The 23114-nt window shown below is 39.1% G+C and overlaps 2 protein-coding genes and 1 non-coding gene across 23 annotated transcripts in view; all 3 read left to right on the top strand.

Moving 5' to 3' along the window:
• Positions 1-4: 4 nt before the first annotated feature.
• LOC106497618 (E1A-binding protein p400-like) lies at positions 5-10213 on the top strand. 9 transcript variants are annotated; one of them, XM_067306879.1, is made up of 10 exons: positions 6-202; positions 2949-3123; positions 3213-3349; positions 5472-5674; positions 5767-5931; positions 6949-7021; positions 8076-8119; positions 8863-8967; positions 9496-9691; positions 9987-10213. In XM_067306879.1, the coding sequence occupies exons 2-8, from the start codon at positions 2968-2970 to the stop codon at positions 8871-8873; spliced, it is 789 nt and encodes a 262-aa protein (XP_067162980.1). In that variant the 5' UTR covers positions 6-202; positions 2949-2967; the 3' UTR covers positions 8874-8967; positions 9496-9691; positions 9987-10213. The 9 variants fall into 9 exon arrangements, 6 of the variants coding, with proteins under 6 accessions (XP_067162982.1, XP_067162980.1, XP_067162979.1 ...); XM_067306878.1 differs by lacking the exon at positions 6949-7021 and adding an exon at positions 7022-7145 and having other exon boundaries at positions 10-202; positions 9608-9691; XM_067306877.1 differs by lacking the exon at positions 6949-7021 and adding an exon at positions 7022-7145 and having other exon boundaries at positions 10-202; positions 9595-9691.
• Positions 6313-6450, top strand: LOC136993590 (small nucleolar RNA SNORA49). Its single transcript, XR_010885964.1, has one exon. It is a non-coding gene; the product is annotated as a small nucleolar RNA SNORA49 (small nucleolar RNA).
• A 469-nt stretch (positions 10214-10682) lies between the features above and the next one.
• EP400 (E1A binding protein p400) overlaps positions 10683-23114 on the top strand; it is a 50904-nt gene continuing 38472 nt past the window's right edge. For 10 of the 13 annotated variants that reach the window (XM_067307270.1, XM_067307265.1, XM_067307264.1 and 7 more), the window contains exons 1-6: positions 10683-10775; positions 12696-14049; positions 20230-20314; positions 20743-20850; positions 21555-21934; positions 22218-22520. In XM_067307270.1, coding sequence (XP_067163371.1) covers positions 12727-14049; positions 20230-20314; positions 20743-20850; positions 21555-21934; positions 22218-22520 — 2199 coding nt within the window. In that variant the 5' untranslated portion in view covers positions 10683-10775; positions 12696-12726. Of the gene's footprint in view, positions 10776-11172; positions 11195-12695; positions 14050-16223; positions 16335-20229; positions 20315-20742; positions 20851-21554; positions 21935-22217; positions 22521-23114 lie in introns of those variants that run through there. The other 3 variants (XM_067307257.1, XM_067307258.1, XM_067307263.1) reach the window with 3 other exon arrangements.

Genomic DNA, 23114 nt, shown 5'->3' with positions numbered 1-23114 from the left:
GGCTCTGCCCCCGCGCCGGGGCCCGAGGCAGCGGGCGGTCGCGCCGCCCCGCCGCGCAGGGCGGTGCCTTCCTGCGGTTCTCGGCTCCCCCTTCCCGCGGCGCCCGCTGGGGCAGCGCGGCAGGGCCGGCGGGTGCCCGCTGTCGCCCCGGCGGTCGGAGCGCGGCCGCGACGGCGCCTCGCCTGCGGTACAGGCTGAGCCGGTGGGTGAACGCGGGCCCGGGCGCGTGCGGGCCGTTAGCGGGCGCCAGGAGGCCACCGGCCTGCGGGGCTCTGAGCGCTGTGTGGCGGCCGGCCGGCTGGGAGGCCGCCTCCTGCGCCGTGGAAAACACGTGTTTCCATAGCAGAACAGCGGCAACCCGAGAGTGAGATCGAAGGCAGACGTGGTTAGAGCTCTGTGAGCGATAGAGCAGCGCACCGTTTTATTGACAGTGAGATCTGCTAGGTTATGTTTTATTAGGTTAATTTTGTTTTAGTCCCGAAACATTATTTCGGGCAGGACCGAAATTGGTGGGCTCACCAGGACAAGTGTCCGGTTATCTGGAGCACTATAAAACATAAACGTATCTTGTGTGGTGTTAAAGAGGTTTTCTTCCTCTTAGCAGAAGCTGTTTCAGCTTTTTTTCAAATAGCTTTGTTATATATTGTTATGGTTTGTTTTTTTTTTGCTTATAGATTTGGTATTGCAGGAGCATTTTTATTTATTTTTTAATCTTTTTCAATGTCTTGATCAGTTTTGATAACCGTGTAATGTAACTCATCTAATTTTTTATGGATGATAATATCCTATTTATTTGTATTCTCTATCTCTTACTTGATTTTTCTGCTTCATGAACTTTTAGAGTGTGACCTTTAAATCCTTCAATAATTGTAGCATTAGAACAATTACTGATAATGTGAATTTATATACCTCTGATGTGAGAAAATCAATTATAATAGTAAAACAAGAATTTAAAATGTTGTTCACGCTTTAGGTATTGGGTGTTTTTGAGTCCCTGTTGAAGATTGGTAATTCCAGAAGTGAATCTTGCTGTAGGACTGTCATGGCTGTCAGTAGAGATGACGCCAGTGGGGCTACTTTAATGAGTAACGTTTACTGTATTGCCATAAAAAGAATTCCTTTAGAGACAGTAGCTACGAAAGCACACTTGATGGCTTCAGAAGTTTGATAACTATTATCTTAAAACAATGACACAAATTTTAAAATAACACTGATATGTCTAATACATATATTAATGATTTATGGTAAAGTATATACTGCCAAATATAAGTCTTTAGCTTTGTAATTAAAGATAATTGCTTTAATGAGATATTTTTTCATTTCATGGGTGCTGATTCATAACCAGTGTTTGATATTTACCAATAAAACCTGCTTCGATGGCTGGTCAATGTTTTTGCTAGTGGTTGTGTTTATTTACTGGCATGATGACCCTGCATACAGTTGTATTTGACCAGTGCTTAATCTCTGTATAGGAGACTTGTATCTTTGCTCCAGTGATGTGTACCTCATCTTAGTATTTGCAGAATTTAATTAAACAAATGTGTTGAATTTATCTGTTTTTTTGATGAGAAAATGATGCATTATCCAGAAGAAGCAACAGGAAGTTTGGTGTGTATTTTGTAGCTTAGAATCCCTGTATTTGTTTTTAGACTTGAAGGCTTCACTTAATTTATTTACAAAATACGTTTCTTCCTGGTCTTTTTCCTCTAACTTTTATTTTTCCAACTTCCACAGTTCCCTACAATTTTTTCAGTTTTTACAGCATATGTCTTTTGGCTCTCCTTTTGGGATGATGCATCGTTTCTGGTTACTTTTCTCTTTCTTCCCTTGATGGAGTCCTGTATGGCGATGTATCTTTGATGTGCTTGCAGTTTTTCAGTTCTTGCTCATGTTTTGGGATTGGGCCATATAAATCATGTAATAACTCTTCCTTGCCTTGTGACCTGAGCAGAGCAGAAGAAAATTAATGAATTAATTTGCCATAGCTCTGGGCATTTTCTTTTTTTTTTTTTTAGTTCCATGAATTTTCCTTTCATTCTTGCAATTATAACCTTATGTGCTTTTGAAAGCAAATATTAGGATGTTAATTCACAGATTTGGCAGCTTCTGTGATCCAATACATAATCATTTTGATACTTCTGGATAGAGTTTACCTAAAGATTGACACGCATGAATCTTAGAGTTTAGAATTTATCCATTGACTATGAATACTGTTGATAATTTATAATGAGAAATATAATACAGGTATTCTGAAACAGGCTTTTCACATAGTTTTGTCCAAACTCTTCCAAGGAACAATTTAAAGAAGTATGAGGAAAGATGGCTTTTCATTGCCAGTTCTTTTGTGCAGCTAGGAGACTTGATTTACTGTGTTGTATAGAAGAAGTATTTCCTCTTAGGAAAAAAACGGTTTCTGTTAAGGTTATTCTATGTAATGTTCTCAAACATCACAACCAGAGAGAGAAACTGAGCATTCTCTTCTCTTTTGGAATTTTGAAAGCTTTGAAGAACTGCACTGGGATGAAGTGCAAGATAATCTTTTTTTTAATACCAGAAGAGGAACCATTTAATAATCTTTACTCTGAAATCCTGCAAAAAGGCTGCAGGATTTTTGTGTTTTTATGTTGCAGGAATGGATTGAACGCAGCAACTTTAATGTATGTATTGCCTCCTGCAAGCAATTGTTTAAAGACTATGAGGCAGTCATGAAAATACAATGGAAATAACTAATTTTAGATGAGAGGCAAAATGGTAATAATCTGACAGAGAAGCACTGGGATGAAATATTCAATCTCCAGAAGTCTGGAGCATTCATTAAAAATTTTCTTCTTGCTTTTGTCCATCAGTTATTTTTCTGAAATAACTTCAGTGTTTGTTTTTTAATTTTCTTGCTGTGATATAACTTATGAGATAAATCTTATTCTAATTATTATCTTTATTGTTCACAGTCATCATCATTTACTCTTGATGGACTTGCTTCTGCCTGCTGCCTTAAAAGCTCAGTGGGCCATTGCACATTTCCTGATTCCAGGGATTTCCAAATCTTACCTGGATTTTAGGAAGATAGCTCCTACAGAAAGGAGTGAGGATCACTACCAGAAAGTGGCAATAAGACTGCACAGAGTATGTATCTGTTGAAGATAGTCTTTTAATAGTAGTATCTCTTCCTTTGTGGAAATACAATTGGGAAATTTTATTTTGTATTCTGTTAGGTAGTGCAGTCCTTTATCTTGCGATGGTCCAAAATTCATATTGAGAAGCAGTTAAAAAGGAAATACGAGCATGTGCTGACATGTACTCTTTCTAATCAGCAGAAGCCTGTGTATAAAGACATCCTGTTTCAACGCAGGTATATCTCTTCAGTAGTTTTTGATTGTTCGGGCATTGTTAAAATTAGGAAGCATTCCAATTGCAGTAAGAGAGCTTGATTACTGGTAGGTTATTTTTAAATGAGTCATGGGCAAGCCTAAAGATTAAAGAACATGGTATAATCATAGTGCTCTGCAGACTAATCATGTTCTACGCTAAGTGGTAATTGCATTCAGTAATTTCTTCTTTCTGTGTTTAATTATATCTAATTGTTTTAGAAGGTGAAAAGAAGCATAAACAGTATTTGAAAAATATAGGATGAAAAACAGTATTCTGTATTTATAATTTATCCAGTTGTGCTTGTTCCATAGTTTTTGTCTAAACTTAGTTCTTAAATTATTTAGGAGATAAGTATCCTAGTTCATATTTTCCTTTGCTTTTCTAAATGTCCTTTGTTTATATTTCCAGTGAACTTGATGATACAAAGTGGTGTTTAGTCGAGCATTAAAACCAATGCCTTAATATTGACAGTACATGTTTCACATGTTATCTCACATCATTTCCATTTGAAATAGAGTGGCTAGTTGAGACATACAGAATATCCTCATATTGTAATATCATGTATCTGTGAAATTAAATCACTTTCCTTCATTAAAATATCTTTCTTGTCTAACTGCTTTCCTGGACAAATGAATTTATTAATATGACAGTGGATGACTTGAGCACTATATCTAAATCAGTATCTACTCTCTGGTGTCCAACTCAAGTACAATACTAATCCTTTGTATGACAGGGTATATACATGATCACAAATAATGTATAGTTTACAAGATTCGTGTGTGCATATCTGTTTGCTGAAATAGATGGCACTTTTTAATTTGTTAAAGCATGCAGAATATTGCAGTCTACAGGTCTCTCATCCATCTGTTCTAGTAGACTCTCCGATGGTAGTATGAAAGACCCATTATATTTTTGCCACAGGCATAGGAAAACAGATTTATTTTTCATTAAAATATCAAACCTAACATCTGTCTTTGTATCATGGATACATTATTCTATTCTTCAGCTCTTGCTCTTATGTTATTCACTTCTCCTTTCATATTCTTCATAGAACTCACACCTTAATTAAGTTATCCTAATTTTCAGCTTTCTTTTGCCCCCCCCCCTTTTTTTTTGCTTCAGGGTGTTTTGGTTTTTTTTTGTTTTTTTTTTGCTTTCAGCTTTTCTGAATATATTCAGAAAAGAATTCTGACTTTAAAGGCTATCATAGAATAAAAAAAGACAACTAAAGGAATGCCTGGACAAAATATATATTTTGGGAATGAGTGTCGTTGTTCCAGAACCCTTCTGTACAGCAGACGCTTGTTGAGAATTTGCTCTTGGATTAGTGAAAGAAAAATCTCTTGGCATTGTTCTGCCAGGAGTAACAAATGGAGCTGGTCTGACTTTGCTGTCTTTCTTCAAGTACTTCAGAGGACCTAAAGGATCTGCTGCGAGAACTCATTCTGACATTAAAACAGTAACAGATTGCCCTAAAGGATATTGTTACTAGGTAATTGAGACAAATCTATCTGCAGCCTTTGCACAAATTTGGTAGGTGTATTTTACTATCATACAACACCATCTTTCCCTATGCAAATTATTCACAAAAACAAGTATTCGTGTAAAATACTGTAAAATACTAAATAAGAGTTGCCTTGTTTGGTACTTTATTATCTTTTCTTGTTTATTGCAGACTGAGTTCCCATATGCTGAATCTACTTTTGCATCCCTGATATCTAATTTTAGGTCATTTTAAGATTTTAAAACTCTTACTAGTTCCATAGCAATTATTATTTACGTAGCAATTCTACTTTATTTTCAGGTATGACATATCTTGTATTTTTCTGTGAATTCTTACAAAAACAATGGCAGTTGTAACTCAGAGAGAGGCTTATCTTTGTAACTTTAGGGATAGTGGCAATTTTCTCTTGTCCTGTTCTGATACCGAGCATTTTTACTTTTATCTCATGTTGACATAAAGCTTTACCGATCTACTTTCAGCTACCTTTAGCCAATTTCTTTACGCTTCTGTGCAGATGCCTGCCTTATTATTGTTCTTGAGTAGTTAACAGCCCAAGCTGTTAAAAATTAATATATTAAAGTCTTGTTTCATTTTCCAGAGCTCTGTGCATGCTGCCAGCTGTAGTTGCTGCTCCTCCATATTTGTATGTAGCAAATCCTCCTCATTCATATAGCAATGAAATGAAGGTCTTCAAGTTTAATCTAAAAGAACAGATATTTCCCTACTTCCGTCTGCTGCAGCAGATAGCAAGGTCTCATTTTCTACAGTTTCCAGACACCGAGCTGGTGCAACATGATTCAGGTAATGAATCAAAAAATTGATATAACTGTGCTAATGTTCTCTAATTGTTGAATGCTATGTGCAGAACCATTAAGTTCTTATTTCATAAACAGGAAAGATGGACGCTCTGGCTGTCGGTCTTTGGAAGCTGAAAGCAGGAGGACATCGTGTGTTGATTTTGATGCAGATGATTCCAACGTTTCATATACTAGAGCTTTTCCATTTTCTCACATACATAACAGTTAATGCGAGTGGTGCTCAAAGTTATCTATTATCTGGTGAGAGGACTTCTTACTCAAATTAATAGCAAATAGACACTCTTAGTGGGAGGAAAAATGCCAGAGGGAAGTTATTTATTTGGGTCTCCAATTTGGGAAAGCCATAAGCCCATTTGTTATTTAAGCAAAATACATATGTAACTGTAGCACAGGAATGGCTATGTACAACATATGTCAGTTATATTGCTATTTGATGTGGCATCCAGGGTGTTTCCAAGAGGTATGCCATAGGTTGTTGTATGTTTGAGTAATTCATGCTTGAAATACAATTTTTTTTTTTTAATTTCACAATAGCATTTTTGACTAATTGCTTCTGTTTTCTCTGTCTGTAGATAGCTACACTGTTAGTACTTTAACTGTAGTTGCATTTTTGTGTTGGCACTTCCTCAGCCTTACTCCAGGGGGCTTTATTTCTGTATAGTGCCCTGGCATTGCCTGAGGATAAATTGAAAGTATGCTCATTTCCCTCCCCAGTAAGATTTTCAATATCCTTTGGGGCCTACGCTTTGAGCAAACATTAACAATATGGTTCAGTTATCTTTTTTTTTTGTTTTGTTTGATGTCAAATTTCATTGTTATGCTTTCTGTCAGATGCAGTATAAAACCTAACTGAAATACTTTGCCTTAAGGCAACTCACGTCAGCACAGTAGAAGGGATTCAATTTAGTCAATAGACAAGAAAAATGATGAAGCATGAACAGAATGTAATAACCCAATCAGGTGTGCCCAGTCATAGGACACAATGTTGTTATTTTAGATTTGTAGTTTTTAGTCTGGTCAACTGCACCATAAATGGTACATAAATGATTCTTAATGGTGCATAAATTAATTTTCAGTTATGTACATCTATAATGTGGGCTCCCAGATACCTTAAAATGTAGGCAAGCTTAATATAGATTGGGAAGGTAATAAGCAAGCAGTTTTTCTGATCTTCTTATTCTTTTAAAAAAGTTTGTTTGGAGATTTATCTTGCATTGATGTGAAGTTGTAATTAAGTTGTTTTTCTCTCTATTTTAGAAATTGATAAAAACCTTCAACCAAGACAAGCGATTCTTCTGTGCTATTCTTTCTTTCCACACTCCTTCCACAGGTGTCAGCCATGCAAATGCAGATACTGTTGTGTTCTATGATACTGATTTAAATCTACTGATAGATGCAAAAGCTAAAGAATGGTGTGATAGGACTGAGAGAGACAAAGATATCCATGTATACAGGTGACTTTTGCACTGAGAAATAGTATAGTTATTTTAGAATTGAAAATAGAGGGAAGATGTTTCTAGGAGAAAGAGTAGGATTTTTGGCTGAAGTCGTCCTCTTAGTTTGTCATTTGCTTCTGTAAAATTTTTCTCCTTTAAAGGTAGGATCAAATCTTTGATATGCAAAAAAACTTGCCTTCAAAGTAAAGGGAAAATGAAAACCTTGGCCTTTCCCTTACTGTATCTTCTATTTCCATCTTTCCCTCCCACGTTTCATCTTGTAAGCCATCTGGATTTCTGAGTCGGGACTATCAAAAAGAACATTAATATCTGTGGGTGTTTCCTGCGCTTGATAAATGATAAATGTCTTTACTGATGATCTATCACTGGATTTCGAATGAACTAGTGCTGATGTTTGCGAGCTGATGTTCATGTAGTTCAAGATGTTTGAAAGCTTCTCTCGAATGACTGCTGCCCTTCCTGGAAGGGGGTGCTGAGAGCAGAGGGAGGCTTTTGCTCACCTTACACCAATGGGCAGGTATCTGTTCTTCACAAGAGGTTTTCAGCTAGAAAGTGAAATTGAAGAGATTTCGGACTTCATTCAAGCCAATTATGGGTGGGGTCTGTTAGCAAGCATCCTGCTATTTTAAGGGTTTTTAAAAAAATCCAATCCTATATAGGAGAGACTGTTTATCAGGCATTTTGCAAATAAGAACTTAAATGACCCTAGTGTTTTGAAAACGTGAAATCTGAGGAGGAAAGAGAACTTTCTTTCTATAAAACTGAAAAAGAATACAAAGTTTCCCATGAAAATAATCTGACCGATTCTAAACTAGTGTAGGTGTAGGTCTTCACTGTGGCACGTTTCATTAGACATGAAGCAGTTGAATTTCAGAAGTTTCAGTGTTTTATCGGGATCAGTATTTAACGAGTTTATTTGTTTTACAGGCTGATAAGTGGTAATTCTGTGGAAGAGACGCCATTGAAGAAAGGTACTAATATTTGTTTCAAGAAGTGGCTGCTCAGGGAGGTGATTGTCCAATAGACTTTTTAGCGCAGGCACTGTAATAGTAAGAATGTGAGCAGTTCTTTAAAGATATATAAAAAATAAGTGCCTTACTAGATCAGAGCCAGAAATTTAAACATCTTGTAGTTTTATAATGTTTATTTCCAGACTTGTGCAGACAACTGTAAGAAGCTGCTGTCTTTCTGAGGTTATTTCCATCTGTACAGAGCCAGTGACAGTGAGGGAAAAGGTCCATTCTTTTTTTCCAGGTTTATGCCATTCTGTAAGATTTCTTCAATATGAGTTGCCTTCTGCATATAAAAATAATTAGGAAGGCTGGGAGTCAGAAAAAATACGAGGTTTTTGGAAAACTGTTCAATAGGGCTCTTGAGTGCTTGATCCCCTTTGCCAGTGCATCAAAGCTATAAGCAATCAATTGTCTTTCTGGATTAATTCCAGATCTGTTCCCTTACATTTCTGTGTTCATCTCATTATTATTACTATTATTATTTTAGCAATGTCAGAAGCAGGCAGCCATGATATATAATAATTTTTTTGTCAAGTCAGAATTTTCTGTTGCAATTACAGACAATTAAGAATTCGTTTCAGCATTAATCTTCACAGGACTTAATAGTGCAAAAATGACTGTTACCATGAAGAATTAAAACTAATAAAAGCAAGTTTATTGATGCAATTAGCCCCTCCCCCTCTCTACTTCTATTATCATAGGCATTGACTGAAGAACAAATACGCTTACAACTGCAGGAGCAGCAGCTGCAAGATGAGGAACAAAAAATGGAGCAAATCCAGTGTCAACTACAGGGAGAAACACAGGTGAGAATCAAAAATGCAGACTATGATTACCAATGTGGCAGATGAATTCAATTCATTCCTAAAATAGTATGCAGAGATAAGTGTTCCTCTAAGTTTAATGAATCCCATCAATGAATCTGTAAGCACAGACTGCGTGTGTAGGCCTCTCTCGGCAAAGAGAGAGAACTGGGACTTCGTGTAACAGGACTATTTGGTTTTATCTGAGCTGAGATCATTGGTGATGGACCTAAATGTAACTTAAAAATTAGTCTTATTGTTCAAAGATGTAAGCATACTATTCAAAGAATAATCATAGACAAAAAATTTTCGCCTTCAGCCCAAGTTGGATTTTATGATGCTGAAAAGGCAGTCCATATATAGAACGAAACAGATGCAGTTTATGGTACTAGTATAATTGTACTTGTTCAGTGTACCTATCTCCCTCAGTGGGTGCCTTTGTTAAAACTTCACACTCTCTTTTGTGATTATATCACTTTAAAACACTTGTAATGTTGAAAGTACAACAGTTTATTTTTATGGAACTTACAGGCTTCAGAAAGTATGCTGGCTCCAGCTGTAGCTATATTACAGCAAACGCCTGTAGTACCTGCCATTCCAGCAGAGCTAGAGAGCCTGTAATGCTGTCAGTTTTTTCAAGCAGAAACATCTGACAGCATCAGCTGTAGTAACCATCAGTCTGATGACAACTGTGCAGAGATACTTCTGATGACTTAGCTTATGTCAGGTAACTTTTTACTTTTTATTTCATGTTCTGCTATTGAAAATAAATTTCTTAAATCTTCAGTAAATATCATTGCTCACTTTTAAATTTAATGAAAATAAATGAAAACGATGGGAGAATAGTCTTTTACTCTTTAGAAAACAGTATATCCCCAGATGCTGTATTATTTAAATATAATGAATTTTACTTCATAGAATTTTTATCTTCTTTGTAAACTCTGTCACTTCTTTTCAGTTTTATCTTAGATGTGTGAATACTCTGTACCCTCAACTAGCAACCAGTACTCATATAATTTTAGATTTAATCACAAAAAGTTCCAGGAACGAAGTCCTGGTGATCAGACCAAAAGAACTGCTTCAGCAGCGACGATCCAAAGGAAATCACTGTCGAAGTCGTCCTGACGGCAGTCTGCAGGAGGGCGTCAGCCCCTGAAAAACGGAGCTCGCGTACACCCCGCACTCCAGCGTCAACGAACTCTTCATTAGCTGATGTTAAAAACAGCGGAATAAAACCTGCTTTCTGCTATATCTGAACTGAGCGTCATTCCTCAGCGGGCAGAAGTGGTATTTTGATGATTGCTAAGACCCGAACCCTGCCCGCTGCCCCTGCGTTCGGGCAGCAGCTGCTGCAGCCGCAGGAGGTGCGCGGCGCCTCTGCCTCCCTCGGGCCGGGCCTTTCCTGCCCCTGCTCCAGGGCAGCCGTGTCCGCTCGCCCCGGGAGCAGCACCGAGCCTTTCCTGCGGAGGGCCGCGCTGCCGGGGGGAGGAGAGCGCCAGTGTTTTATCCGCTGAGCGGGAGCAGCGGTGCGGGGCCCCGGCGCCTGCCTCTACCCCCCGCGCCCGGCGCCGCCATCTCCCCGGCCGCCCCGACCCGGCGGGCGGCGGGGCGCCACGCGCAGGCGCGGCGGGCGGCGCATGCGCAGAGGCGCACGGGGCGGCGGCGCAGGCGCGGCGGGCGGCTGGCGCTGGAGCGAGGCGCAGGAGGCGCGGTTTGTCTCCTGCCGGCGCTGGTAGCGGCTGCCGCTCCGGCCGCCCCCCGCCCCCGCTTCCTGTGAGGAGCGAATGGAAAGTCTGGCCCCGGCGCCCGCGGTAAGTGGGGCCCGCCGGGCTCGGGGGGCGGCGGGGGGCGGCCGCGCCGGGCCCCGCTCCGCCCCGCCTCCCCCCCGCAGGCCTCGGGCCCGAGGCCGGGCCGGCGGCGCCGGTCCTGGCGGCGGGGGAGGCTGCGGCGGAGCGGGCCTTCCGCGCGGCGCCGTGCCCCGCGGCGGGGCAGGGCCGGGCCGGGCCGGGCCCGCGGCGGCGGCGGCGCCGCCGGGACCCTCCCGCTGCGCCGCGGCGGGGCGCCCCGCGCTCGGGGCGGGCGGCGGGCCCCGGCGGGGTCCGCGGAGCGGGGCGGGCGCCTCTGCGCACACAAAAGGAGCTCCCGACTCCCTGGGCAGGCAGCGCGCCGCCGACGCTTCGCTATCACCGTGTAATTACGTGTTTTCACCCGGGCCGTAAACGTTGCCGAGGTACAGGCAATTAAAATAATAAGACCTTGCTACCAGCGATAGGTGATATCATTTGGATCTTAATTATTTGGTATCGGTGTCATGAAAGAGTCACCGCACCACTAAGTATTGCAGCATTGTTAAATCTTTCGGAAGAGGTGCCTGTAAGGAGTGGATTTTTCTCCCTCCCCCCTGCGCTGGTTTAAGCTCTGAGGGCCGGGAGAGGTGAGACCTGCCCGGAGACGGGCTTGGCTCCTTGTGCGGGCTGGCCCCGTCCCGCAGCGTGAGGTCCTGCACCCGCCCGTAGCCCCTTTCCTCTTCTGCCGTTAGACAGCACGTGTGTGACAGCGCTGCTCTGCTTCCCACCTTCCTGGGGAGAGGACCGTTTCCTGCGGCCAGGAAAGGGATATCCCCGTCCCCAGGGCTTGAACAGATTGCCGCAGATAGCCCGGGACAGGGGAAGAGATTTGTGTGGCAATTTACTGTGCGGAGCGGAAGAGTAGCAGGACATCCAATTACTGCACACATGCCTTTCTGCTCGTGCTGCGATGTTGATATATACTGCCTCTGGCCACTTGTGACGAGGGGTTGGGAGTTAATGTAGTTAGAAGCAAGGGCAAATGGCAGCATACGTGTCTGTGTTTGGCCTGAAATACTGACAAGGAACAGTTATTTTCAAAATATGAGAGAAATTTTGAGAAAAATCAATTTTCCTTTTTCTTTTGCTGCTGCGTGACACCCAGCACTGTGTCTGCTGGTCAGTGCATGTTAATGGACTTTTTTTTTTTTTTTTTTTTGCTAAGTGACTGAACCTCAAAATCAGAGTGCTTTCTAATCTCTGGATAGCTTGGCTCAATAAACAGCATTTTAAATGAAATGCAGATTTGGATTGATTTTTATCTTTTTAAAGTGTTGGTGTTCTGAAGGAAAGAGAATGCAGAATTAAATATCATGTACAATACTTTTTCAAACTTCCAGATCATTTGGAAAAGAGATCTTTCATGCAACATCTATATTTTCTTCAATAGTTAGAATAATAAAGTTGAGTAGTCTGTGTCCACTTTTCATAATATTTTTCATTATTATTGATGAAACCTACTTTACATTTTTGCAGCTGCTGTGTTTTGGAGAATATAGTATTAAATGGTAAAACATTGAAACATTGGGAATAAAGAGCACAAAAGGAGTAGGTATTTTTGGTAGTGGAGACTTTTCATTCTTGAAGTTCCACAGAAAAGGAAAAAGTGTTTTTAATCATTTAAAGTCAGTCTGACTGCTTAAGAGGAATGTATCATTTGTAAACTATTCAATAGCATTTTGTTAGCTAGAGAAATGTATGAGGGATTTAAGTAAGTTTTCCTGGTGATGAGGATTTCAGAAAACTTGACTGATAACGTAAAACTTCTAAGTAACTGCAAAGACAGAATAACTAAGTTCCTACTAGAAGGTATTCTAATAGTTTCTCTCAGTTACAGAAATGTATTTACCTTCCCTGAATTTCTGTTTTTGTATATTTCTTTAGAATATACTGTAAAAACTCTAGAGCAGTGATAATGCACCATGGTAACGGTCCTCAGAATGCTCAGCGTCAGCTCCAGAGGTCCAGATCCTTCACAGGCAGTGAGGGAGAGGAGCAACAGACAAATTTACCCCAGTCCCCTGCAGCTTCTTTTGCACCTTCAGCAAGCCCATCTGCACCACAGTCCCCCAGTTACCAAATACAGCAGTTTATAATGAGCAGAAGTCCAGTAGCTGGGCAGAATGTGAACATCACGCTACAAAACGTTGGACCAGTAGCTTCAGGAAACCAGCAGATAACACTTACCCCTTTGCCAATTCCAAATCCAACATCACCAAGTTTTCAGTTTAGTCCTCAGCAGAGGCGGTTTGAGCATGGATCCCCATCGTATATTCAAGTCACATCACCGCTGCCTCAACAAGTTCAGTCTCAAAGCCCTACACAGCCGAGCCCTGTGCCAGTGCAAACATTACCGAGTGTTCGGGCGGGTACGCCAGGCCCTGGCCTGGGTATGTGCAGCCAGAGCCCCACTAGAGGTTTTGTAGATGCTAGCGTACTTGTGAGACAAATCAGCTTGAGTCCTTCAAATGGTGGACACTTCGTATATCAAGAAGGACCAGGAATTGCACAGATTGCTCAAGGAGCTGCAGCACAAGTACAGCTTCCATCTTCTGGGACGCCTGCTACCGTAAGAGAACGCAGACTTTCACAACCTCATTCACAGTCTGGTGGCACTATTCATCATCTGGGTCCTCAAAGTCCTGTAGCTAGTGGAGCAAACATGCAATCTTTGACTAGCCCAGGTCATATTACAACTACCAGCTTGCCTCCGCAAATCAGCAATATTATCCAAGGGCAACTTATGCAGCAGCAGCAACAAGTGCTTCAAGGACAGCAGCTGAGTAGACCCATTGGCTATGACAGGACTTCTGGTGGATTAATAGCAGGAGTTGGAGGACCTAGTGCATTTGGAATGACATCACCACCTCCTCCCACAAGTCCTTCACGGGCCACGGTACCACAGGGACTGTCAAATCTTCCTCTTGCTCCTACAGTTAATACGGCAGTGAAAAAACAACCCAAAAAGTTGGAGGAGATTCCTCCTGCCAATCAAGAGACTGCTCAGATGAGAAAACAATGTTTGGATCATCATCATAAGCAAATGGAAATGCTTAAGGAAACTTTTAAGGAATGTTTGATTGAACTGTTTTTCCTGCAACATCTTCAAGGGAATATGATGGACTTTTTAGCTTTTAAGAAGAAACATTGTGTTCCACTGCAAGCATACCTTAGGCAAAATGACTTGGATCTGGAGGAGGAGGAAGAGGAGGAACAATCTGAGGTTATCAATGATGAGGTAAGAAATCTTTTGGTTAATGTTTTGGAATAAAATAGTAGAGGAAGTTGTTGCACCTGGATTCTGAAGTATTAGACAGTATGAGAGTATGTGAAAAATCATTTTTACTTTAAGTAGTATTGCAGGGTTTTTTTAAATGCATGCTTTGAGGGAATGCAGTTTTGCTAGGTAGTGTTATCTTACAGGTTGGTTTGAGCATGCAATCAGATGTATGTATTTAAAAGCAAAGTACTTCAGAGAGGTGCAAGGAGCTTTTGTTGTCCTAGTTTAGTATGCAAGTCCCGTATGTGAAATAGGTAAGATAAAACATAAATGAGTTTGGCATTGCTGTGGAAGCTGTTTTAAGCTATCAGAATGATTATGTATCATAAATTAAATTTCACTCACTAGTCATACACAAACCAAAAAAAAAAAAAGCAAAAAGTCTCATAAGAGGTTAAACCTTTATTTGTCTCTTGTGAATTCTAATTATTTATTCTCATTAATTATGTGAATCATAATGTATATGGATCCACAGTAAGGCATCAGTTTATTTAGGTCGTCTTAGAACCTTGTGCATATATTGCAGCCTGAATGGTTTAAAAAAAAAGAAAAAAAAAGAAAAAGCATTTATAGCCTGGACATTAAAAAGTTAACTTCTGTTATTTACACAGAGGTTTAAAATAATTAAATTACTTTAATCCACTGTTTATTAATGGCAAATGACTTGAAATAAGCTTGCTGCAAACAGATGCCGTGCAGCTTTCCTTCATGTTTGTACCCATTCATGTTAGTCTTGACCCGCAGCACCCCTTTGGGTGCTGGAACAGTGCCTCTCTTGTGCAGAGCGTGCCAGTTGTATGGTAAGTGGTTGCAACAGTGCTGATATAACTGATGAATTAGCACCACTTGGCACTCATAAATACCTTTTAAAATTTGTGGAAATGTGTGGGTATGCAGTTGCTTTTTTGTATTAAAAAAAAAAAAAGTTCTGTAAAGAAACTCATATTGCTTTGAAATATCTGTTATAAATCAGTGTCTTCAGTGAAAATTGGTGACTCTTAGGTGTAAGTCATTAGTGGTCACATCTTCAGTTGGAATTTGCAGGAAATATTAACTGTGTAACTGCTGGAGTTTAACTTGTTCATTGTTTTGTGGTCTGAAGTTCTTTATGAGGAAAAAATATATATATGTTCTGTTTATGATAGTTATTGATAATTTTAAAGGAATCGTTTATTTCTATATCTAGGAACTTAAAAACTAGCCTGTTATAATTTATTGACAATGGCTATCCAATATTTTTTTCACTTGGCTTGTATTTTGTCAGATTGTTTAGGTGTTCTTGTTGGTTTGCATGTTTGTCAGCTGAAAAACAGGTATTTTTAACTGTAGTATGCAAATTTTGAGATCTTTAGTGGATGTAAATTGTATAGGTTCATTGAAGTCAGTGGTACTACTACAATTTACATCAGTTGAGACTCTGCCCCTCAGTCTTGTGGGTTTTGAATTTGCTGTACTTAACAGTTTCTTGTGATGGATCATCTTGTTCGTGAAAGCTGCTTGTCAGTTTAACTGCTGGAAAATATTGCAGACTGCAACAACAAGTTGTTTCAGTGTTTTCAAATGATGAATCCTTTTGAAAGATTAAGACATCTTTTGAGTATGTTATTTCTTTGTATTTTTTGTCGTCTTCTCTTTTATTTCCCCCTCCCCCCTCTTTATCACTTTCTGCTAAAGCAATGCACTTCATCCCTTGCCTGGAAAGGTTGTTCACTTTGGGAATTAATGGGGGAGAGCGAATGGTGGCTGTGCTCATTGCTTAATTAAATGTTGGGGCTCTCTTAAGTTCAAACTGTCTGTCATGCTAATTTGTTGTCCATTAGGAACTACAATCATTAAACTTAAACCACGCTTTTATGTGAACTGGATTTAAGAAAAGCTTTCCAGTGGTGAGAGGTCACTATAGATAGTCAAGGCCTTGCTCTGTTCTGCTACTAAAAGTGAAACAGAACTCTTCAAAAATTGCCTGCGTTCAAACCAAGCTGCACTGGTGGTCATTTACTTATAATCCCCTCTTCAGTGAGGTGCCATCAGTCAAAAACAAGTGTGTTGAACAGTTTAAAAAAGAAAAAGAAGAAAAACTTTTAAAAAGAAAATGATTCTCCCTTTTTTTTTTCCCAAAATATTTCTCTCAGGTAAAGGTTGTGACAGGAAAGGATGGGCAGACTGGTACTCCTGTCGCTATAGCAACCCAGCTTCCTCCAAATGTTTCTGCTGCTTTTTCATCCCAGCAGCAACCATTTCAGGTACTTTTCAATGGTTCTAAAAATGTAGTTTCATCCCAGATTTTTTTTCTTCATTCAGATTTGGTATTTCTTAGATAAATTAGAATTTTCCCAAGAGCCCATCCCTTATCATCTAACAAAACAAAGAAGATCTTTGCAATCTTAAAATGCATCAGTGTTAATGGAACATTGAGGAAGTTAAATCTCTGTCTCAAAGTTGCTGGCTTATTTCATTAACTTTCGGCTTGAATGTTTTCACTTTGGTTTGTTTGTCTTTTGTTTCCCTAATGCATTTGGTTCATTTGTGCATTCTGCATAGTGGTAGTGTGGATTCTTTTGTCTGTGGCATTGTAACTGTGGATTTCTTCTAAATTTCTTTTCTTTTTTTCTTTATTTATTAAAGGTCTTGAGTATGGCTGCAGAAGGTATTGGTTTTACCTTCCCTGAAATATTTCAAATAACAACAATAACGCCTCTGCCAGTTTTTTTAAATAACTAACACCTTTTCATTAGCTCTACCTTAAATGATAGCAAGAAGAAACTGAAGTGCTTATTTTTATTTTATAGGTACTTTTTACAAATTTTTGAATGAGGGAACAATGTACAAAACAAAGGGAGAATGTGGTAATCAGTTACTATTTTTGTGGATCACTGATGATGCAACTTTTAGATTCAAGGTAGTATGGGTGTATGCAACTACCGCCAGCCCTGTGTTACTGGGACACCATTGCTTATGTATCCAGAGAAGTAATATACGCTAGTTCCCCTACAGCTAAAATGCTTACCTTTTAGCTCAATTACATACACTTAAATAACAAATGATACAGGGTGAATTACTGATCTCTACCATAAAAGCCATACAGTCTGCACTACTTTCATCTAGTTTTTGGAAAATGGAGAGTTAAAAGCAATGTAAAATTGATGGTATTCCCATATACTATAAATGGGTTATTCATTATGGTATTTTACAAATGAGTTGCTTAGTAAAGGGACTTGCACCGAGAGCTTTGTTATGGCCAGTGCTGACTTGTTTTGGAAGTCTTCGGTAGTCAGGCTTCATCTAAATTGTTTAAAATATGTAATATTGTGTCAGGTTATTTCTTATAGTGATTATGCTTATCATTAAGTTCCAGCTAAACCAATGATGAAAGTAGTTTCCAAAGTACTACAGCATTTCAAAGCTGTTTTAGAAAAACTGGAAGGTACATACTAGACATATACAAAACTCTATGTACTTGTGATAATAGCTGTTAGCACAAAATTTTAACAGGAAGCATCATCTGTTTCCATAAATATTTCTCTTTGTAACTGCTTATAGACAAGTAGTGTATCCTGATCAGCATTGTCATTCAATTTTGAGTGCATAAGTGCAGCACTCAAGATGATTTTTGTGGGCATGCTGCATAATCATGACCTCCAGAAAACTGTTATTTTAATTAAACTTAGGACAGTTTTAGTCCTACCACATACCTTGTGGTATGTGAATGCAATTTATAAAAACATATCATCTTTGCTCTTTGAAGTGTCTAGCCTAAATTAGGTGATGATAATGCAGACAAGTGGGAGGCTTAAGAAAATGTTAGTCAGAAATCCTAAAGTGGAGCTGTAGCCTGAAACTGTGAGAATACAATCATCCAGAGTAAAAGTGCAGATGAAATAAATGGCACTGGAAGCAGTTTGGAGAACATATCTTCTTAGACTGATGTCCCAGAAGGCATTTGATGCAAACAGCAAATAAGCTGGGTTTGTTAATTAATTCAGAAGTGTTATATAAAACATGTTTTTGTGAAGTTATTTTGAATAATTCTGTAAATGCCTGTGTATGATGCTCTGCCAGATGTTGGCTATTAGACATAAAATATGCTGCATGTCTGCTTTGGGAGAAAAAAAATTTGAAAGCTTAATTCATATTGAGTGTGATATGACAGTGAACTGCTGACCATTGAGGATGAATATGGGTCAAATATTCTTAAAACTAAAATTCGTATCTTAACAGTATAGCTGTATCACTAGAATCACCGCAAATGCCCTCACAGCAGCAAAAGTATTAAATTTTGTTATTCTTAGCTGTTGATGCAATCTGAATGGTATGAGATGTATTCTGCTCAAAAAGAAATGTTTTAAACCCAGTCATTTTAGGTGAGGATGTCTGTCTATTAATATTGTTTGAAGAAACACTGAAGATGTAGTTGTGACTACTACAGTTTATTTCAGTGTAGAGTGGTGTTTACTTAGGCTTAGTTTACATTGATAGAATTTCTATTAAAAATGGAGAATAAAGGAACTGTGAATAAGTGAGAAGTTTTTTGGGGGAAATTGCTGTCTTTGCTAGGGACATGTTTAATGATACAAAAGCTGTTGTCATAATAAGTTTTCACAAGACTTTTGGAAAAACTTCACTGTACATGTATGTTGTGGAGGCTCTTACCAACAGCAAATTGCACTTAGAGAACTTGAGTGGTAAATCAGCTCATTGGCTTGGACTTACGTAAAGGCCTTCTTTGTATTTTCTAATAGAATCTTTTAAGCCCTTTCTATTGATAGCCCTTATTTTCCTCATACTAAGTTTCATTGTGGAGTATTGGATATAGCATGGCTAGGTATTGAGGAGGATTTAAAAATAGGACTTCAAAACTTACTGAAGAGAGCTGGGCTTGTACAAACACTGCCAAACATTGTTAAGTACTTGCTAGTAGTGCTGAGGGCCCAAAGAGCATGGAAATCATCATATATCCGAACTCATCTGCTTAAAAAATCCTTTATCTAAATCTGCCATCTGAATCTGGTATTGAAAGAATTGTCTAGGTTCTGCCATCTTTGCCAGTATTAATTGTAGTATTTCAAAAAGTTTTAATGCACTGCATAATCCTACAGAATAAGATTTCAGCTTGCTGAATCAAATCCCTGTGATTTCTTTTCCATCACAGTATTCATAGTGCTCTTCCAGGCTTGTTAATTCATAGTTGTGTGACATTTATCCTCAGGCAAAATGTGTAGTAAGTTCTAATGTGTTCTGAGGTGACAGTAGCTTTTTAGGAAGATTGTTTCTCAACATAAAGTTATTTCTTCGTACTTTTTTTGCTTGCTGTGCAAACAAGTACAAGTCTAGCATCTGCAAAACTGGAATTGGAACTTGTAACTTGGCTGAGATTCTTTTATTTCATGTTTTGAGTCTTAGCAATTTTTCCTGAAGTATTTCAATGCTAACTCCCATAGAACTCTATCGTGAGAGTGACAATGGTGGAGGCTCTTGCGTAAGCTTAAACTGTCTTCAAGATGAGAATTAATTTCTGTGTTACTGATGTTTTACACAGAATGAAAAGGATTATCTTTCACAAATGTTTTGACTCTTATTTCTTATTTTTGTACCTCGTTAGTTTTGATACAGTTAGTTTTGATATAAATGCTCTTTCCTCATCTAATTTCCCTTCCATTTAATCCTGTAATGAAGCCACAATGTTTAATTTCTGTCATGTCAGCTTTTTATTGCAGCTGTATGCTATACGAATATGTTGTTATGACATCATTGAAGCATTAGGCAAATGATGAAGAGTAATACATTAATGAAAACTTCCATTTATAGAAAAAAATCACAAAACTTTTGACCAAGTTTACTTTTTTACATGCTATGTTTTCTTGGATTTGATACAATTTAAAAAAAAATTCAAATGTGTATTATATATAATTAGCTTCATCAATTTAGTTGCTGTTTTGAAACTTAAACTGAAGGAAAAGTATCAGTGCAATATGGGCACAAAATTTCTAGCAGATACTGGATCAGTCTTATTTTCTTCATTATACAACTGTTTCGAAGAATTCGTTCTCCAGTGGCCTCTTTACATCTGTTTGTAACTTAAATGTTGTGCTAGACTACTCACATATTGAACTTCTGTGATTTCTTTTCTTTTTCCAATAGCAAACACATACAGTAACTCCTGTTACGGGGACTGTGAGCACCATAGAAATTGAAGCTCTTAAGAGACAAGCACTTGTGCCAGCAGGTATGTTCCTCTCAAGCAGATTTTCAGTTTAATTTGTTTTGTTTTGTTTTTTTTCCAAACAGTTAACGAAGCCCACTGTTCACTAACTCTTGAAATACAGTTTTGCCTCACCTTGGAAACTGCCAGATCGTTAGCACTATCTATTGTGAATGGTGCTGTGTGAAGAGTGCACTCCGCTCACAATACATAGGACTGGATTTGGCAAGCATAGAAACATTGTTAGATTGGTTATTCTAGCTAAGAAGATTGGAGATGGCCAACTTGAAGTTAAAGGGACTCTGCCCTTGGAGCATGTTCTTCATAAATGCTACACATGCATAGTAGTTGTAGCTTTCTGAGCTGATGTTGAAATCATGTGTAGTAGTTTGCTTTGTAAAACTGAACCCATTCCATTATACCATGCCATAAATGGAATTTGAATATCACAGATTCGTCTAAGAGACCACGAATTGAAGTGGGCCGTCATGGGATGGTTTTTCAGCATCCGGGTGTGGCTTCAGGAGTTCCTCTTCAACAGCTAATGCCAACGGCACAAGGTACTGTGTCACCACATGCCAATTGCACATTAATTTAACAAGGAGATGTTAGTGATGGGACTAGAAACTTGGGCTTCCAGCCTTCCAAGATCCTAGCCCCACCACATACTTCTCCATGTAAATTAATACTTGGTATGCAATGCCTGGTTTGTTTAAGGAGCTGAGTGACGGGCTCCAAAGGTGCATGTGGGCATGGAAATACGTCACAGGTGCTGATGCAGAATGGTTAATCTGAGAATCCTGGAACTGAGCCAATGGTTTGTGAAAAGGAAACCTCCTAATCTGCAACATACATGACAATTTTTTTTATTCAGTAGTCATGCTAGGTTTTAGAGCATATGTTAGAGTGAATGTATTAATAACTAAATGTTATTTAGACTTGATGCTGTTATTTCAGGTTAAATTCCTGTTAGCTCTTCACTCCTTTTCTTTTTAAATATAGGAAACTCAGAAGACATTTAATGACACGTTTTTTATAATAGCTGTGCTCCAAATTTTAGTTGTAGTCCTGTGCATGAAAAACTTTGCTGTTTATTGTAATGGTGATTTACTTTGTGATTGTGATGTGGTATTTTCAAGTGATGGTGTCTTGTGGCAAAGTAAGTAACAAATCAGTCTACTTGCAGTTGACTTCCTCATTATACTAGTAAAGAGCACTGGACCTTTTAATTTCATCTGTGTGTGTGTTTTCTCTTGCTTTGTAGGTGGGATGCCTCCCGCTCCTCAAACTGTACAGCTAACTGGACAGAAACAGAGTCAACAACAGTACGACCCATCTAAAGGTCCTCCGGTGCAGAATGCAGCAAGTTTGCATACACCACCACCGCAGCTGCCAGGGCGACTGCAACCCGCGAATGTCCCCATGACATCTCTCCCAGCTGCACTGCAGCTTTCGCAGCAGCAACCACAGATAGTGGAATCTCCAGCTCAGCCCCAGATTCAGGTGAAGATCCAGCCCCAAGGTGTACCCCTGACTTCTGCTCCACTTCCAGCACCACTTCAGCAGCAGGTGCCGCCAGCAATCCACGTACAAGGACAGACACCAAACCAAGTGTCACAGCCACAAGCTACAATGCAGCAACAGGTATATGAGCTTTTTTGGGGTAAAAATATGTCTATTTCAATGCACAGTAAAATATACCAATATTATCTTCCTGAAGACATGTGAAAGATTCTAATGTTTTTTTAACTCTACTGGACAAACACACTTAGACATAGCCTACAAACAAAAATCCTTTCCTTACAAAAATGCAGGTGTAAATTTTTTTACTGAATTAAAGTTAGGTCAGCATTGCATTCTGCTGTAATGCAGGCTAAGACAGTATCGAACGCGAAACTCATCACTAACAAATGTGTTTCTTGGGCAGACTGTGACTCTGACACGACCATCTGCAGATCCTGCTCAGTCTTCTCAGAGACTTACGGCAAATACGCTACCGCCTACCTCATCCATTGCGCCAGCAACCATCTCAGGCACAACGCCGCCTTCTGCATATCCAGTACAAACAAACAGAACGTCTCCAGCAACTAACAAGTCATTATCTCCTATTGCCTCAAAACCACCAGGCTTAGCAGTAGCAGCAGCACCTAAAACACAAAGTCCAGCTCAGAATGCAGCAGTATTACCACAGGACAACTCTCAAGACAAGCTTGCTGAGCAAGTAAAGCTGGTAAGATTCTTTCTTTTTTTGGCGGGGGGAACTTATAAACAGTTAACACACAGATAAGTTACATGTTTGAGTTATGAAGATGGGATGTTTTCTGTGTATGACGTTTTAGAAGTTGTTTTACTTACTGGGTTTTGCTTTTATGCAGAAGAAGTTAAAGAAAAGTTCAAAGAAGTTAAAGTCGCAAATGCTAATAAGACTGATAAATCTTCAGAGTTGTATGCTTTCTCTTTCTACTGTATTGATTCTATCTAGTCATTCAAGGCAGCTGCAGCCTTATTTATATTTATAATAAACTGGAGACATGTTGTTTTGCTTATTTAACGGGAACTTCATAGAGAACTTGTTTTTTCTAAAAATTAAGAAGTGTTAGTAATGAAGATGTCTTTATTCTCTTCTGTGTTTCTCTGTGGATGAATACAACTGCAATTTCAATTTATAAAAAAAAGAATTATTTGATTGCTTTTTACATGTGTCTTGTACCTTGCTTTTTGTGCTGTCCAGTGAACCTCTTCATTCTTTTATTTAACAAGGTACTTTTTGTAATACATGTTAAAGGACTGTGATTCTCTTTATGCATAAGTTGAATTTAGTCTG

The sequence above is a fragment of the Apteryx mantelli genome, chromosome 17, assembly GCF_036417845.1.
Source record: "Apteryx mantelli isolate bAptMan1 chromosome 17, bAptMan1.hap1, whole genome shotgun sequence".
Taxonomy (NCBI): domain Eukaryota; kingdom Metazoa; phylum Chordata; class Aves; order Apterygiformes; family Apterygidae; genus Apteryx; species Apteryx mantelli.
This window is presented reverse-complemented; position numbering and strand designations above follow the sequence as displayed.